General features: G+C 42.6%; 2 protein-coding genes across 2 annotated transcripts in view; one reads left to right on the forward strand and one right to left on the reverse strand.

The window, feature by feature from the left end:
• The window catches only part of TDRD9 (tudor domain containing 9), a 320,208-nt gene that overhangs the window by 26,725 nt on the left and 274,366 nt on the right, over positions 1-19,117 (forward strand). The window lies entirely within an intron of this gene.
• RD3L (RD3 like) lies at positions 3,328-11,694 on the reverse strand. Its single transcript, XM_073570220.1, has 4 exons — positions 11,591-11,694; positions 11,084-11,266; positions 10,602-10,911; positions 3,328-5,766 (listed from the first exon to the last, which is right to left on the reverse strand). The coding sequence occupies exons 3-4, from the start codon at positions 10,898-10,900 to the stop codon at positions 5,475-5,477; spliced, it is 591 nt and encodes a 196-aa protein (XP_073426321.1). The 5' UTR covers positions 10,901-10,911; positions 11,084-11,266; positions 11,591-11,694; the 3' UTR covers positions 3,328-5,474.

Below are 19,117 nucleotides of genomic sequence, written 5' to 3' on the forward strand. Positions count from 1 at the left end.
GGACTTCCTACAGAATGGGCTAGATTTTGGCCTTAAACCTAGTACTCTGAAGGTTCAGGTCTCCGCCCTGTTCTATGTTCGATCAGGATTTGGCCAACCACTGTTGGATTAAGAGATTCATAACTTCAGCTCTCAGATCGCATCCCAGAAGGCAGACTGTTGTCACTCCTTGGGACTTAAATGTAGTCCTCAAAGGGCTCACACGGCCACCGTTTGAACCCCTGTCTTCCTGCACTCCTCAATTTCTTGCATATGAAGCTGCTTTTCTTGTTGCTATTACCACAGCAAGGTGTGTAGGAGAATTACAAGCTTTATCAATATGATAACCTTATTTAATAATAAAAGATGACTATAGTCCTTCATCTTGATTCATCCTTCCTTCCTAAAGTTGTGTCCGATTTTCACCGGTCACAAGAAATCGTCCTCCCCTCCTTTTGCTAGTATCCAACCAATCCAAAAGAGGAGGAATATTCCATACCTTCGATGTTCTGCATACCATCTTATACTACCTTGAACAAACCAGTTCTTGGAGAATTGACCAAAATTTATTTGTACATCCATCGGGTCGGAGTAAAGGGAGGAAGGTGGCAAAAAGCACCATCTCGAGTTGGATCAAAAGGCCATATCCGAAATGTACCTTGCTCAGGACATGACACCCCCGGCAGGGGTCAAGGCCCACTCTACAAGATCCACATCAGTCTCATGGACAGAAAAAGCAGACGCTTCCACCGAACAGATCTGCAGGGCTGCAATTGGTCTTCACTACATACCTTCACAAAAAACTATAGATTGGACTTATTGTTCTATAGGGATCTAGTCTTTGGCCGGAAAGTACTCCAGGCCGTGGCCCCCCCCAGTGCTGTATTAGGCCGGTTTCACATTTGCGCTTCAGGGCGCAGCGACGGCCTGCGCACGGGCACCGCTAAGCCCCGCCCCCTGCCGTGCCTCCACCGGTAGCTCCGCCTCCGGGCGCATGACGCTGCATGCGTCCCCTATCTTTATCACTGAGGACGCAGGCCGTGCGCAGTATGTGTTTTTGCGGCGCCTGCGTCCTTTTGACGGTGCGCCGACCAGCGCCAAACGCAACCTGTTGCAATTTGGTTGCGCTCGGCGCACCGTCAAAAGGACGCAGGCGCCGCCAAACGCATACTGCGCACGGCCTGCGTCCTCAGTGATAAAGATAGGGGACGCATGCAGCGTCATGCGCCCGGAGGCGGAGCTACCGGTGGAGGCACGGTAGGGGCGGGGCTTAGCGGTGCCCGTGAGCAGGCCGTTGCTGCGCCCTGAAGCGCAAATGTGAAACCGGCCTTAGTTGGTATTCCTTCTATCCTGTCGTGGAAGGTGACTAGAGAAAATAGAACTAGACTTACCGGTAATTTGGTTTCTAGGAACCTTCCACGACAGTACTAATTCCCTCCCTATGTTCCAATGAGTATTCTGGGGAGCTTAAAGGTAACCACCGCTATGGTGTTCGTTATAAGTCACTGGCGCGTGGGAGGGGCTTTTAACCTCTTTGTGCTTCCTGTCCCACATTAGGGTGTGGAGACAACCACCTATGCCATCATGGAAGATTCTTAGAAATCGAATTACCGGTAAGTCTAATTCTATTTTTTCTGTCAGTGTGGCCATATGAGGGCTTGTTTTTTGCGGGACAAGTTGTACTTATGAATGACTACATTGGTTTACCATATAGTGTACCGGAAAATGGTAAAAAATTCCAAATGCAGTGAAATTGCAAAAAAGTAGAGGTTCTTTTTTATTTAACTAATTAAAAAAAATCCAAAGTTTGTGTGTGTTTGTATGTATGTATATGTATATAATATATGTGTGTGTGTATGTATATATATGTGTATGTATATGTGTGTATATATATATATATATATATATATATATATATATATATATATATATATATATATATATATATATATATATATATATATATATATAGCGCCATTGTCTGAGACCCGTACCTTAGCAGCTCTATTTTTCGGGCCCTGGTTCTGATGGTTTTATTGATACCAGATTGGTGTAGATATGTTCTTTTGATATCCTGTTACTGCATTTTAATGCAATGTTGCATCAATCAAAATAAGTAATTCTGGTGTTTTGATTTTTTTTTTTTTCTCTCATTACGCTGTTTACCAGTCAGATTAATTCTTTTTCAATACTGATCGGGTGATTCTGAACTCTGTGATATCAAATTTGTATTTATTTATTTTTTTTAATTGTTTTATTTTGAATGGGGGATGAGTTAAAATTTTATATTTTATTTAATAAAACATTTTGTTATAACTTTTTACTAGCTTCAATAGTCCCCATGGGAGAGTAGAAGCTGTGATTTTCTGATTGCTTGTGTTAAACACACCAACACTTCAGCCCTGCTATGTGAAGCTAAAATGCTCACTAGCTATGAGTGTCGGCCACTGGGTGGCACTCGTGGCTATCCGGCATTGACAACCACAGGGGTCTTCTACATACCCTACGTTGTCATGCCAACCTGCTGGCGACCCACATTCATGTGATACAGGTACCCATTGGGCAGGATTTGTGACCCTCTTCTGGCGCGATCATGTTAAATGCCGCTGTCAGAGATTGACAGCAGCATTTATTATGTTAACAGCTGCAGCTGGTATTGGCACATGTCAGCTAATAAAATCAGCTGACATGTGCCGAAAAAATTGCGGGCTCATCAGCCCATAGCAAACAAGCAAACAGGGAGGCGACCTTGGACGTACCTATACGTCCAAGGTCGTAAAGGGGTTAATTAGCCACTGAGCAGATCCCTTCACATCAGGTATCAGATTAATCAGCATCACAGCGCTATTATGGCAATGCCTTTTAGTTTTTACGGCTCAATCCTGCTGACAGTTTTGTTTAAGTCTTGCTGCCCTGCAGCCATAAGAGGAAATAAGGTTGTCAACAACAACGCCGCTGTATATCACTGTCTCTATAATTGTACTCTGCGGAGTCAGGAGATGACAGCCTTGTTTACATGTCTGGTCCTTATATGCTGCAGTTAATAAATGAGTAAACCAGCTATAAAACTCACCTTGGATATAAAATAAATGGTAACTTAGAATATCTTGCAACTAGAACACATCTACTAGGACGGTAATGTTGCTTCCCATGGGCGGTGATAAGTGTTGCTATTTGCACTGCTTCATTTTGAGCAGTGGCAGGCGTCACTTCATTTCTTCCTTGATCAAGTTCATTTCTGGATCTATCCCAATGATTGCACACCCATAGGTTTTTTTTTTTTACAGAACTGGTGAATAAAAGACAACTACATAATAAAAATGAAGAAGCTGGTAACAACTGTGGCCATACGTGGCAAAATGGGGATAACGTTTTATTACCACCCATAGGCTTGCATAGAACACTTTTAGGGAAAAAGCTCATAACAGTACTATTTTTATCCTGGTCTCTAGCAATGTCTGCATTACATGATAAAATGATTGTTTCACACAAAATTCAGAAATTATATATAAAAGATTGTGCTTTCATAGGCATTAACCATGTCCTAGAAATGTCAGTACTGGTGTACCTGCATAGGATTGTCTAATGCGACCGGCACAGGCAAAAGTCTGCTTAGCACAAAACCTTATCCCTTATAACGAATCGGTTCTTAATTGCTTCTACTGGTCCGAACACTACAAGCAATTGTCACCATCCACCTTTCGTGTCTGCCATATTTCCTTATAGATTGTAAGCTAGTGAGCAGGGCCCTCATTCCTCTTGGTACCTGTTGATTTATGAGAATATTGTTATTCTGTAATGTCTGTCGTCTGCACAAGTCCCCTCTTAAATGTAAAGTGCTGCGGAATATATTGGCGCTATAGAAATAAAAATATTATTGCTTCATTAGTCGCTTTCATGTCTGTGGAGCTGGTGCAAAAATCTGAGCAACTAAAGCTGCATCTATTCTGTGCAGCTTTTATTGTATATTTTACTTCAAATTTAGCTGCGGATTTAACACATGAAATTAAATCTGTCGAAAATCTGACCGGTTTTTACTACATAGCCTGGAGCCTAGAGAGAGTCCACAAGGGATTATTTTTGTACTTGCGCTCCAGTTACCAAAAAGGCTATATTCACACTTTTGCGTTTTTGCTGTGATTTTTTTTTTTTTGTTATTTTCTGCAATCAAAATCTGCTTTCTTGGTAGTAAAGAAGCTGTTTACAAAAGCAGTTTTTTCCTGTTTTTATTGTCTCTTGTGTATGTTGATAAAGTTTAGTGCCCCCCCCCAAAAAAAAAAAAAACCCAAAAAAAAACCGATGCAACTTCCTTAGGTTTTTGCACTTAAAATGCTGAAAGTATTGACATTCTGCTTCTTTCAAAAACGCAGCAATTTTTCAGTTTGGTCAGGAAAAAAAATACAATGTGTGCACATGAGAATGGTGACAACAGAAATGATGTACAGATCAGGTTTTTACGTTAGAGGGGTTGTCCAGCCTTGGGGTGCAAGGGTGACACTTGTGAATGCTCTCTGTGTGGATTCTTTATTATCAGGAGCAAAGTATTCGATTTGCAGACTTCCAGCCAAATTCCGACTAAACTCATCCTGCTTCTCTCAAATCAAGTGTACTGAGCGAGACTGGACACGTCTAGTTTGTATGTGACTGCATGTATGCAAGGTCATGTTTGCTGGCACCGGAAAATCCTCGCACTGCGCGCACTGTGAGTACTCACAAATCTGTAGTCGCATAAAGTGGCTGCAGGCTTTGTACTCTAAAGCCTTTAAATGTAAGTTTCTGTTTTACGTTTTAGCTGACATTTTTACTTTTATTTTCATATTGTGAGCTATATAAAAAGAAACTCAACGTTGAAATCATGCAATTTTCACTCTGGTCACTTCCATTGTGAAGGGAGTGTGAGATGCTGATGACATATTATTTTTTTTTTTTTTTTTTTTTTTTTTTTTTTTATAAAAGAATGAGGCTAAAATGGCCCCAGTCTCCAGTTTGAAAACTGTGAGATATATCTATTTGTAAGATGGAAAAAAAAGGAATATTTAAATGAGCAGCCAGGCTAACTTGCGTATAATGCATATGTGGAAAATACATTTATACTGTTTTGTGGTTTTTATCAGAACTCATATCTATTACTATAAGTATTTTTTTTTCACTATCTACAAAACATCAATTGTTATCTGCACCTACTTGCATATAAAATACAGGAACATCAGTTGTACATGAAATACTGAAACACAAATCACTTGCGGGTACAAAATATAATCTTTGTCGGGTCATACAATGTACATATAGTCTATCATCTGTAAAAATAGTTACAATACCCCACTAAAAATAGGATTGCTTAGTATGTTTTCTAGTAATAAAATCTGCATAGAAGTCTTGACTGGATCCTTTATAAAAATCTGAATTGTCACGCAGTGCTCTGCAACCAGTAGCAGCTGGAGGTAGCAGATCTCTGGTGATGGAAGCGATTCGTCAATGAACCCTGACCCCTTGTTCTAACCCGATGGGTAGTAATAGGGCAGGTTCCAAATTCGATGTGAAAACGTTGGGAACAAACTTTGTGTATTCCTGTCCACATAGCTGGATACGGTTGGTATCTCCTCCTTGTGTAGGCCTGAATCGCCTGCCATTGTGAAGTTAACGGGGCAGTTTGCGTTCCACATGTCCAGCAGCTTTACCTGTTGGTTTTCTCTTTCCAAGGAGCTCAGGAAATCCTTCAGGACTTGCTTGAATATATAGACAATTTCCCAAGGCAGCACATCATTCTCTGCCAAAACTTCTCGAAATCTAGGGGCAAAATATGTGGTTAATAACTTATTTATGTAGCCAGCATTTCTCTGCTTAGAGTAGGAATAATGATATTGCAGCAAGTTCCAAAGTAGTTATGACAGGTTATTTTTTGCCCAACTTCCTGAGCACAAACCTCTTTGAGACAACCTTTCAAAACTGCATTGACAAGTGTTTTTTATAAGTAGACGGCCTGTGTACATAATGTATGGTAGGGCTGGAAATCTGGTCTAGGTAAAGGGGTGGTCTCTTTTTTTCTTTTTTTATATTATCCTTCTTGACATAGGACATAATGGTACATACAATGTAGTAAAATGGCCGGCTCAGGAGCAGCCAGCCGCTAACAGCAATGAACGTAGCTAGCGCTGATTTCTCAATCCTAGAGTCAGAATCCCATTGATCAAAGAATGAGTGTACACTTCAGTATGGAGGGATCTACAAAACAAAATCAATTCATCCTCAATACTCTGCCAGAAGACCAAGATATTGTCTATACCTGGCCCATAAATGTCTTTGTAGATCAGGGGCACAGTGTTGGCAAAGATCGATCTCTCCCATGGCCCCAGGAAAAGACTGGCATATGAGCACGCATAAATTGCTGTCATAGCAGTTCATAGCTGTAGATAGTGTTTCCTTAAAAATATAGCAGAATTAATAGGAATTGGACCAACCCACTGATGGGGTATTCAGAGACCCTTCTATAAATACTTAGAGGCCCTTTTTAGAATATCTGTGATACACTATGGCTCTCATAGCTAGAATTATATTAAAGCAATACTTATTGATTCAAGATAATGTTTAACAATGAACTTTGAAACGTTAGATGAGTTGGACATATTTCTGGCTAATAAAACCTCTCCTCCAGTACTTCTAACTGCTAAACACGCAAGTCACCACTTAGCACAGTATCGATTAAGGTAGCTAATGACAGCATATAATTAATTAAAGGCTTAAGGGGGTTTTACACATAGCGATATCGCTAGCAATATCGCTAAAACGTCACTGGTTTTGTGACGCAGCAGCGATATTGCTAGCGATATCGCTATGTGTGATATTTACCTCCGACCGGCTCCCCCGCTGATCGCGCGGCTCCATTTCTCGTCGGGCGCTTCCTGCTGTGTGAGACGAGCGACGCTGGACGCGGGCGGGAGGACGTCAGGATCGCTGTGTGTGAAAGGTAAGTATCGTCCACTATCGCTGCTGCATCGCTGTGAGATCTTCCTGTGTGGAAGCTCACTAGCGATCATTTAGCGATGCACCAGCGATCCTGACCGGGTCGTATCGCTGGTGCATCGCTAAATGTAAAAGGCCCTTTAGTATGGTGGCTAATGATGATGATTAAACTTTAGACTCTCATCCACGTCTAAGATGAGTCACCTGGTGATAAGACCGTTATCTACATATTTACCGGATCACTAATGTATTTTAGGACATTTCACCATAATTAGTAATTACTAACTAATTCTGATATGATGTAATGATGTAATGTGTACGCCTCTTGCGGTAGAGGATATAGACCAAGCCGAATTCAGTAAATGCTATGCAACATCTTGAATTCAGATACCTGTGTCTGTGTTCATTTGTTCATCACCTTGCTCCGATCGAAGCTCTACTCAATTTGAAAATCATCTGATATACGGAGTCCTCTTGGGACTCAGATCTAACATATTTAGATCAACCCAACACCACAATCCAAACTAGTTATGACAGAAGAATTCTAATTTTAAACCATTTAAATGGTTAATTGTTTCAGCGTGAGATTAGAGACGTTGGCTTGGCATGGCAGCTGGGGGCCCACTTAAAGTGGTATTCCCATCTCCAAGATCCTATCCCATGTAGCAGCAGCAGTAGTAGTAGCCTCCAATTAGAAATGTTGTATAGTTTTTCTGATTTGCTATGTCTTTCGTGTGCAGACATTGTAGGAGGTTTACGACCATTGATATGACAGCTAGTTGCTAGTGGTCGTAACCAGGGCTGTGGAGTCGGAGTCGTGGAGTCTGTATAAAATGGTCCGACTCCGAATCCTAAAATATATAATAAATTGGGTACAGTAGTTCAATGCAGAATGTGCTGAATATTTTTTTCATAGGAATTTGGGAAAGTTATGAAATGTCCTATAAATGGCTGTTCTATTCCTGATCTAAGGCTACATTCACACAGCGTTTTTGAGGATACGTTTTTCAGCTGCAAAAGCAGATCAGCTTTTTAAAAAAACGCATGACCTGAAAGGTTTTTGAGCTCATAGATATTGTTTTCAATGGCAAAAGCAGATTAGAAATCTGCTCTGTCCATTTATCCATATCTGTCTATCCATATCTTATCTGTACCAAAAAGAATGAAAGCCGGGTAGCACACAGGCGCTAACACTGTTTTAGAACCAGTCAGGTACACCTCATAGCTGCCCAAAAGGACGCCCAGGACAGGCATTGCTCGTCTTCAGTAACACATCAACATCAATTGATAGTTAGAATAAATAGACTGCATTCACCACATCTTAAGGTGCAGGCTTTATTTTCAAGTGTAGGGGTGTGGAGTATAAGGTTCTGCAGCAGCTGGGGTGTGCAGTATGAGATTCTGCCCCCCCCTCCCCCGCCCCTCCCCCCCCAGTTTTGATCATGGCTAAAACTGTTTCTTATAGATATGGCAAACCCTCAGGTAACCCTAAATGAAGGTCAATGGACACAGGTGGCTGAATTGAAGGAATTGTTTAATCACCTATTTACCGTGACTAAAAAATTACAAGCTGAGGATTTAACTCCTGGCATTTTCATATGGGAGTGGAAGAACTTGCTATTTTGCCTGTCCCAAAGAGGAGATTTAATCGCAGATGGTATTTCTGCTTCAATGAAATGGAGAGAGACACAGCTATTGGAAAATAAAATTTTGCTGGCAGCGGTTTATGTGGACCCAAGTCATCGTATATTGCTTGATGATCAGCAGCTTACTAAAGGAAAATAAGCTCTGACTGAGGTAGCAGTTAGGACGAGTGGCCTACAGGAGGACTGCCAGGTGCAAGAGGACTTGGGTCCTGACAGTGCTACTGCTGCCATATCTTCATCCTCATCAGATGAGGAATTTGACTTTGACAAGTATTTGGATGATATGGAGCAGGCAAAGCGTTGCTGCAAGGAAAGATTTCACTCCGTCTCCTATAGCAAGCAGATTGACCATATTTCAGCAAAATGTTTCACTTGCTCTCAAAGAAAAAGAAAAATTCAACCGCTCATCAAAACTGACTGTGCATGAGGCAATTCCTTTATACCCGGAAATTGTTAGAGATGTTGCCCATGTGGTTACGGCTTTGCCTCCAACCCAAGTTAGTGTAGAGAGGTTGTTCTCTGGCCTTAAAATTATTAGGTCAGATTTGAGGTCATCTATGAAGGAGGATCTGATGGAGGCAATTCTATTTCTTAGAACAAATTCATAGAATGCACAAATGTTATTTAGTATGTTTTTGTTGAAAGCTGTTTTTTGCCACTTACATAGTTTATTACATAGTGTTATAGATATATACTGTAATAAAAATATATATATATGTGTGTGTGTGTAATCGATATTACATAGTGTATTACATATTTACAATTTATTACAGCTTTTTGTGTTCTAAAGTTGTATTCCAATAAATATATATTATGTTCTATCTAAATATCTTGATTATTGTATCATAAAAATGATTAAATGTCTGATGTTCACATTGTACTACAATAAATTTTTCACTTAAATATAAGCAATATATTGCTTATATGTCGGAGTCGGTGGAAGGGAAATTGAGTCGGAGTCGCAGGTTGGGCTTACCGACTACACAGCCCTGGTCGTAACCATGGATACTGAAGTTCCTGCAATGCCTTCACATGAGGAAAGAGACATGGCGAATCAGAAAAACTATACTTCATTTCTAACTGGAGGTATTTGATAAAGTTATTACACGTACTACGTATTAGGATAGGATCTTGGAGTTGGGAATACCCCTTTAAGGCCTCCATTTCTGCCATCTTGGTGCTCATTTTGAAGCCTAGGCAAAGGTTCGTCAATGGAGCAATAAAATATAAAGTTGAATACCTGCAGATACCAATTTTATTTTTTACCCTCATCTGTGTGAGCCCTTTTACTGAACTCTACTCAGCTTATTTAGGACCACATCAAAGTTTGGCTCATCTCTCTGCTCTATGGTCCTAAGTGGCACAGAGAAACTCTGTAACAGATGGATAAAAGGAGCCCGACAGCTGATTCTTAGTGCTCGGACGAGCTCCATCACTGTAGCTTTGTATGAGGTCTTTGACTTGCTACAGCGTTTCGGAGAATACAGATTTTTAAAAGCCAACTGTTGACTTTGCAGCTAGGATGATGAGTCCAAGCGGCTGGTGCCCGGCTGCTTCTGCCTGCCCTGCTTCCTTTGACTGACGGATCTTTCCCTGTAGATGGCTACAATTGCAGATAGTCATGCTGGCCTTCATAAATCTGTAATCGGGTTCTAAGTAGTAAAAAAAAAACAAACAAAAACTTCATATCCTTTTAATATATGCAAACCAATCCCTCTAAAGCATGTTAGTATGACATTCTACATCCCTTTGTCTTGTACATATGGTTGAGTGGTTGAGACACTAATAACTAAAACGTTCTGCCAGTGCAGCTAAAGCTGCAGTAAGGTGCAAAAAGTTATTGTAAAGTCATTGAAGGGCTTTGCAGATTTTTTTTTTTTTTTTTTTACTTTAAGGTCTTAATCTGTCTGACTACAAAGTGAAATACATGTTCAATAAACTCCCCAGAAATCACGTTAATAATTTAGTAATTCTTTTTTATTTTTATCAGCAAGGTTAAAATAAGAGAAGAGTTACCTGCTCAGCACCGTCCCTGTATGGCACGGCTGGATCTGGGAGCACAAAACCTCTAGCTGTTTCTGCTCTGTCACGGGGATGCTCGGCTTCAAGCTGTAATCATTTCTCAGCCAGTTATAATCCGCTCCCGTTTTCTTTCCCCTCTGCTCGTTCTCGATCTCATGTAGCAGTCGCTCACGTTCTCCTAGGTGCCATTGCAATTCTCTTAACAAAGTCTTGGTCACCACCTCCGAGCCGGGGTATTGCATGGACTTGTCAGACTCTGCTTTGGACCATTTTATCCAACCAAAAAAAGGCATTTTTTTCGATGCTAGAATTAAATTTTACACACTGAATTAATATTCACAATTTACAATCTCATCCAGATACTATATAATTTTTGCAATTTTTCAAGCTGTTGTTTTTCAATACAAATGCATCAAATTGGAGGTGGCACTGAATAACCAAGGAATGCAATAAATACCTCTTGCTTATAGTTTTACCTTTTTATTCTCACGCTGCTGGATATTGTTCTTTCTTTAGTCGTGGACTTTTCTTAAAGGGCTTGCAAGGACGCTTGTTAAAATGAAGGATGTGACGTTTCATTAGAGTCCAGTAGAGACGATCTCCCCTTTAGGTCCGTGCTATTGCTGCCTTCTTTACACCATAGAGGAATGGAACCCTGGCTGATGACATCTGATAAGATTAGTGGCTGGCTGTGCACTAACTGGGTCTGCTGATGTGCTAGCCCTTAAAGTTGGACGTGTCATGTGACCTCATTGCACCTATAATTTAGATTCCCCCCCCCCTCCCCCAGGAAATCACAGAGTTCTCATATAAAACTTGCAGTGGAATGGAATCTTTAGATTTTAACACTAAGATCTCTGCTTGCAATGTTTGACTACAATGCAGGCAAGTGTAAGCATAATGGCACAGTCCTCAGAGGTCTAGCACTAAGACGTAGAAGCATGCACTATGCACTACTAAATGCAAAAAAAATAAGTACATACCATTACGATGCCAGCACGGAGATTAGTTATCTTTTTAAGCACATAGACTTGCATGTAAGGCAAATCATTTGTTCATATCCTGGCGATTTTGTGTGCACTAAAGGTCGTTGAAGCAGGTTTTTTTTTTATCCTCTTTTTTTTTTTTTTTTTTTTTTTCTTTTTTAATCCCTCTTCCGTTTCAGTTCTCTAGTCTCTTTTTATTAGTCTGAACCCCAGGCATGAAGAGACAGCTCCTCTCCTTCCTTTCCGAGATGACTGGTGTTACAGCTCTGATTTTTCTCAACATTGTTGTATTTTTTTTTTCCTTTTATCCCAGAGATGTTGGATTGTTGGCTAGCAGAGGCTGCGTTAATGTGCCCTAGATGCCATAGAACACAACACATGACGCGCAAGGCATCTATTAAAGCAGATATTATACACTGGAAACATTCAGATGTCAACACTAATAATCCTCAGCTGGAAGGTTTTCACAATGCATTGTATATGGTACTATGAGAATGTGGAGGAGCCGGCCACATAATGACACAACTGTCTTTGCAAATTTGAAGACAAATTAAAAGCATGACTTCTTACCACCTTTCATTCTTCATTTTTTTTTTTTTCTTCTTTAACAGTTAAAATGAAAAACTTGTATATCTTTGGCAGAAAGGCCATATTATTCTGAAAGCCTTAAAGGAAATCTGTCAAATTGAAAATCGTATCTTATCTGTAGGCAGGATATAATGATCAGATTAATATAAGTTTTACTGAGTCCAGTGAGTGGTTCTACTGACACTCGACCCCCCTGACTGCATGCAGAAATAGCTGTCAGTCACTAGTAGGACTGCCCATTGGATTCCTATATGCTCAAAACAAAAGAGATTTCAATGAATAAAATACAAGTCATGCTGAAACTTTTCCAACAAACCTTTTATGTAATTCTGCTCAGCTTCTCCTGTATCATGTCTACAGACCAAACTATACATACACAGTACAGCGTGACTAGTTCCTTTTAATTACATTAGTCCTTCTCATTTCAACAAAGATAAGAAACTGTAATGCATCTCATCGGAGAAATGTTATTTCTACACTTATGAGCCACTTCTAATCTACTTCCTCCTGTTTTCATCATATGTTGTGAATTGTTTTTCTTTTACTACTGTGGTCATTATATGGTAAAACTGACCTGGCAGTGTGATTTCTCCAGGTCAGTACATGTATGCAGATAACAAACATTTTTATTTTAAGTGGTGAATTTAATTTTTTTTGTCACTACCGTATTTTTCGAGACCCCGCAACATGTTCATTTTTTGGGATACGAGACTGTGAGGGATTTATTTTTTTTTAATATTCTCTGTCCCTGAACTGACACAGCAATACGAAATGTGGGTTTTTTTTTTTTTTTAAATTGCTTTACAGTTAATAAGGTTGGTTTGAACTTTATTCAATTCAAGACTTTATCACTTCTACTGTGTTTAATAGTCCCCTTACAGGATTTGATGCTACAGTCATATGATCACTTGTGCTATACACTACTGTGTAAAAGTTTAGGGTCACTAAAAAATTTCTTTATTTTTGAAAGAAAAGCAGTTTTCTCTTGTCACCTTCCACGACAACATACAGAGGTTGCCCCTTTACCCTGATGGGGACAGGAAACACAGGTTAAAAGGCCCTCCCACTTGCCAGTGTCTTTCCTGCTCCCCATGAGGCAGGGAGAGGTCTCCGTGTGCTGTGGTGGCCGGCGACTGCAGTACCTCATTTCTTCACAGGCTGTGCCTGTATTGCCAGGCAGCGGTGGTCGCTCCGTGCCACCTCCAGGCTGCTCCCGTCGTTCCCGCTCGCAGGGCCTCGGGACCCCCTCCTGGCCTTCCTGTGCCCCCACGAGGGCAGGACAGGCCAAGAATCCCGACTGGGGGCCTCCCGGAGCTCCCCGGTCTTCTCCCACTCTATGTGCACGTCTCGGCGTCCCGGAGGTGACGTCAGTGGAGCGCGCTTGTCACTTCTGGGACTTGCGTTCCAAACTGGAACGCACCCGTACTTCCAGCTATCTGCTGGGGGGACTAAGCGGTGCTCGTGGACGCTGGACCGACCTGCACGTGGACCCAGGAGGGGGGAGGGGCTGGGAGATAAGTCTACCACCGCCTTGTAAACCTGCCCAAAGTTGCCACAGAGGTAAGACTAAGTACCCTACCAACAGGGAAGGCACTTCATGCCCTGCGTCTGCAGAGCCCCAGCGCTGCCTCTGCTACAGTAAGTTGTACGCAGGGAGGATAGCTCTATAGGGGTTTTTCCTCTGATACCTCTCTCCCTTACTTTAGGGAGACAAGTCTACCCCCAAAGCCACTAACAGAAAAAAGTGCGCCATCTGTAATATAAAGCTACCCTCACTATGGGATAAAAATCTCTGCCTGACATGCATTGAGAAAGTAGTTGGAGCAGAGCAACCCTCCCTTTTGGAAGATATTCGCTCACTGGTCAAACAAGAGGTGCAGTCCTCCCTGGCGGCTTTTACCCCTCCACCCACACCACCCCCTTCCCCAGGAAAGAAGAGGAAAATACAATTTGAGGAGTCTGAATCAGACCTGTCCTACACATCATCCTCTGATAGATGGGAAGAACCGGTATCACCTAAGGCCCCTGAAACCAGGAAATACCTTTTTTCCTCTGACTATGTTGAGGAGCTGGTATCTGCCGTACGCAGCAGTATGGGGCCGAAAGAGGAGTCAGAGCCTCAGTCCATTCAAGACCAGATGTTTGACGGACTAAAATCACGGAAGCGTATAGGGTTCCCGGTGCATGCTAATGTACTTGACATGACTTCTCAGGAGTGGGAACTGCCAGAGAAGCGCCTCAGCACCCCCTCAAGTTCTGAAACATAGATTTCCCCTGGAGGGTGATTAAATTAGATGGGACATTCCCAAGGTTGGTGTACAGGTGGCAAGGATTGCCAAAAGAACCGCTCTCCCTTTTGAAGATTCCTCACAATTAAAAGATCCAATGGACAGAAAGAGAGCCTCCTGAAGTTTTGGGAGACATCTACTTCTGCCTTAAATGATAACATAGCCTCCACCTGCGTGGCCAGAGCTCTCTCCCACTGGTTAGAGGAATTAGAAACCCATATCCCAGGGTACCTCTAGGGGTGAACTGCTGGACTCCCTGCTCCATGGAATCCATCAGAGTTGCCGCCAGATCGCTTGTACAATCCAACTCAGCTAGGAGAGCTCTCTGGCTCAAAATATGAAGCGGTGATATCACCTCCAAAGTCAAATTATCTGCCATACCCTTTAAGGGAGAGTATGTTTTTGGGCCCGCTCTAGATGAGATTCTAGAAAAAGTCACTGACAAGACAAAAGCTCTTCCGGAACAAAAACCCTCCAAAAAGCATTTTTTTTTGTACCTCAAAACCTCAGGCCTCACAATAAGGGGGAAGGGTAAGACCGGGAGCTATGCTAAAGGTAGGGGGAAAAATATTCTCGTCCCTCAGCAACAGCAGCCTCAACAGGAGAAGCAATGACTACGACCCGGTGGGGGTGGGGGGGGACTCTCAAGATATGTTAATCAGTGGCAGGCCATCACCAGTTGTCACTGGCTCCTCAATGTCATCAAGGATGGTCTATTGATAGCTTATTGCCTCCCCTCCACACGGTCTGAAAGTCACCTCCCAGCTCCAAGAGACCAAACAACACTGCCTAGTAGGTCTGAGACCTTGTGAAATCAAGCGCGATCTCCCCGGTTCCAGAATCAGAATGGGGCCTGGGCCACTACTCCCCGTTGATCCCTGGTAAACAAGCCCTCAGGCGAGGCTCCCATCATTATAACTCCAGAAGGGACTGAATCAACATGTAAAATACCACAAATTCAAGATGGAATCAGTAAGATCAGCCATTCCTCTGATCGGGCCTCACTTCTTTATAACAACCATGGACTAGAAGGATGCCTACTTCCATGTCCCAATCCACCTGAGACACAGAAAATACCTCAGGTTTGCGGTACAGGGGAGCCGGCAGGTGGCGCACTATCAGTTCAACATCCTTCCATTTGGCATCTCCTCAGTGCCAAGAGTCTTCTCCAAGTAATGGCGGAGGTGGTGTCCTTTATCCTGAGTCAAGGCGCCTGTATAGTGCCTTACCTGGTCGACTTACTGATAGTAGCCTCTACCAAGGCAACCGAAGAATTTCATGTATCAAAGACTCTTGATAGACTAAGGTCTCTGGGGTGGATTCCGAATTAGAAGAAGTCAAAGCTGCAGCCCTCCAAAACCAGGAAATTCCTGGGAGTACTTCTGGACTCGGCAAAACAAATGTCTTTTCTTCGAGACTACCACCGTCTGACCTTAATAGCAGAGGTCCCGAGATTCAGGGTCACGAGGTCCCCTACACTTTGGGAGGGCATGTCGGTTTTAGGCTCCATGACGGCCTGTATCCAATTGGTAGCATGGGCACAAGCCCACTCCAGAGTCCTTCAAGCTCATGTTTTAAGAAACTGGAAGGTCTTCCCAGTACTCTGAACAGAAGAATACACACGCCGGGTCGGGTAAGAGCCTCCCTGGCATGGTGGATAAATTCCAAAAACCCTCCACAGAGGTGTGAGCTGGACTCAGGTCCCACTGACTACAGTTATGTCCGATGCCAGCAGGAGGAGCTATGGGGAGTCATGAAAAGTCATCCAATTTCAGAGAGTTGAAGGCTGTAGAGGAGGCCCTTCTGGCAGCAGGTCACCAGATCACTGGACAGCACATCCGAATATATTCGGACAACATGACTGCAGTTGCTCATATCTAGCATCAGGGCAGTACAAGGTTTAACAACCTAAGAAATATTTCCACTTGAATATTCTGTTGGGCTGAAAAGCACCTACTGTCTCTGACAGCAGTCCATTTGAAAGGCTCTTCCAACATCCAGGTGGACTATCTAAGTCGCCAAGACATCCATCCGGGGGAATGGAGCCTGAACAGACGGAGCTTCAAAATACTGGCAGACAGATGGGGCCTACCAGAAATAGATCTTTTTGCATGTCGCCAAAACGCACAGGTCGAAGCCTTCTTCCTAAACAGTTCCAGGGGAGTAAATGCCTTAGCCCAGAATTGGGGCTTTCACTTGGCCTATGCGTTTCCACCAATTCCGATCCTGGCGAAAGTGCTACGGAAAATCCGAGAGGACCGGACCCCAACTATCTGGCTAGCCCTGTTATGGCCGAAAAGAAGTTGGTTCAACCTGATCATCGAACTGCAGGTAGAAGGCCTGGTTCAGTTATCAGTAGAAGTAGACCTCTCACAGGGGCCTATTCATCACTTGGATCCTCAAAAGTGGAATCTAGCTGCGTGGTTACTGAAGCCCAAGTGCTGAGAGCCAAGGGGTTATCGGACCCAGTAATTGCTACTCTACAGAGATCCAGAAAGCCAGTAACCGCTATCTACAATAAGGTCTGGAATAAATTTTCATCTTTCTGTCTCCCTAACCTACCGGATCCACTTCACCCGAATATTTCACAAATCCTAGATTTTTTACAAAAAAAGCCTAGAGATCGGTCTTGGGCCTAGTACCCTAAAGGTCCAGGTCTCTGCTCTCAGCTCGGTCTTTGACCAGGATCTAGCTGTTCATCGTTGGATCAAAAGATTCATGACATCGGCCCTCAGAATGAATGCTAAGAGAAAGTTCCCTCATGGGATCTTAACTTGGTGCTCCAGGGGCTCACAGGTCCACCAGTTAAACCTTTGTCTTCCTGTTCTCCCCAAATTCTTGCATACAAGACGGCTTTCTTGGTGGCTATAACCACAGCTAGAAGGATAGGAGAGCTGCAAGTCCTATCGATAAGGGAGCCTTATTTATTAATTAGAGACTACTCGATAGTCCTTCGTCTTGACCCTTCCTTTCTTCCAAAAGTAGTCTCTGATTTCAACCGTTCCCAAAAAATTGTCCTACCATCTTTTTGCCAAAACCCAGCAAACCCGAAGGAGGAAAAATTCCCCACACTCAATGTCCGACGCATTGTCCTACACTACTGGAGAGTTGATCAGAATTTGTTTGTCCATCTGTCCGGTCAAAATAAGGGGAAAAAGGTGGCAAAGAGCACTCTCTCTAATTGGATAAAAAGAGCTATAGCAGACGCATATCTCGTTCAAAATAAGTTCCCCCCCCCCCCCCCAGTGGTGGTCAAGGCCCACTCAACCAGGTCCACATCTGTCTCCTGGACAAAAAAAGCAGGCGTATCTGCAGGGCGGCAGCATGATCTTCACTATATACTGTCTCCAAACCGTATCGTCCAATAAGGACATAGTCTTTGGCCGGAAAGTACTCCAGGCCGTTGTCCCACCCTAAGTGCCGAATTAGTTGGTATTCCTCCGTATGCTGTCGTGGAAGGTGACTAGAGAAAATAGAATTAGTTTTACCGGTAATTCGGTTTCTAGGAACCTTCCACGACAGCGCTAATTCCCTCCCTATATTCCTGTATAAAAAAAATCTGGGATTCAGAAGGTAAACCGGTGGTATGATTTCAGTTATAAGTCACTGGCAAGTGGGAGGGCCTTTTAACCTCTGTGTTTCCTGTCCCCCATCAGGGCAAAGAGGCAATCTCATGCTGTCATGTGAGGTTCTTAGAAACTGAATTACCGGTAAGACTATTTTTTTTTTTTTTTCCTATGAAGCTAACATTAAATATTTCAGAAATACGCTCTATACATTGTGAATGTGGTAAATGACTATTCTAGCTGCAAACCCTTTGTAATGCAATATCTTCATAGGTGTATAGAGGCCCATTTCCATCAATCATCACTCCAGTGTTCTTATGGTACTTTGTGTTTGCTAACTGTGTAAGGAGGGCTAATGGATGTTTAGAATACCATTGAAAACCCTTGTGCAAGTATGTTAGCACAGCTGAGAACAGTTTGGCTGATTAGAGAAGCTATAAACCTGACCTTCCTTTGAGCTAGTTGAGAATCTGGAGCATTACATTTGTTGGTTCCATTAAACTCTCAAAATGGCCAGAAAAAAGAACTTTCATGTGAAACTCGACAGTCTATTCTTGTTCTCAGAAATGAAGGCTATTCCGTGTGAGAAATTGCCAAGAAACTGAAGATTTCCTGCAATGGTGTGTACTACTCCTTTCAGAGGAGAGCACATACAGGCTCTAACCAGAGTAGAAAGAGAAGTGGGAGGCTCCGCTGCACAACTGAGCAGCAAGGCAAGTACATTAGTCTGTAGTTTGAGAAATGGACGCCTCACAGGTCCTCAACTGACAGCTTCATTAAACAGTACACGCAAATCGCCAGTGTCAACGTCTACAGTCAAGAGGCGACTCCGGGATGCTGGCCTTCAGGGCAGAGTGGCAAAGGAAAAGCCATATCTGAGACTGGCTAATAAAAGGAAAAGATAAATATGGGCAAAAGAACAGACAATGGACAGAGGAAGATTAGTAAAAAGTGTTATGGACAGACAAATCCATGTTGGAGGTGTTTGGATTACACAGAAGAACGTTTGTTAGACGCAGAACAACTGAAAAGATGCTGGAAGAGTGCCTGATGCCATCTGTCAAGCATGGTGGAGGTAATGT

The sequence above is a fragment of the Dendrobates tinctorius genome, unplaced genomic scaffold, assembly GCF_039654945.1.
Source record: "Dendrobates tinctorius isolate UK_male_01 unplaced genomic scaffold, ASM3965494v1 ptg000006l, whole genome shotgun sequence".
NCBI lineage: Eukaryota > Metazoa > Chordata > Amphibia > Anura > Dendrobatidae > Dendrobates > Dendrobates tinctorius.

Coding starts and splice junctions, on each gene's coding strand:
- RD3L (XM_073570220.1), bottom strand. CDS start 10,900: ATGCCTTTTTTTGGTTGGATAAAATGGTCCAAAGCAGAGTCTGACAAG. Junction 5,767..10,601: donor ACAGGGACGGTGCTGAGCAG/GTAACTCTTCTC, acceptor TTTTGCCCCTAG/ATTTCGAGAAGTTTTGGCAG.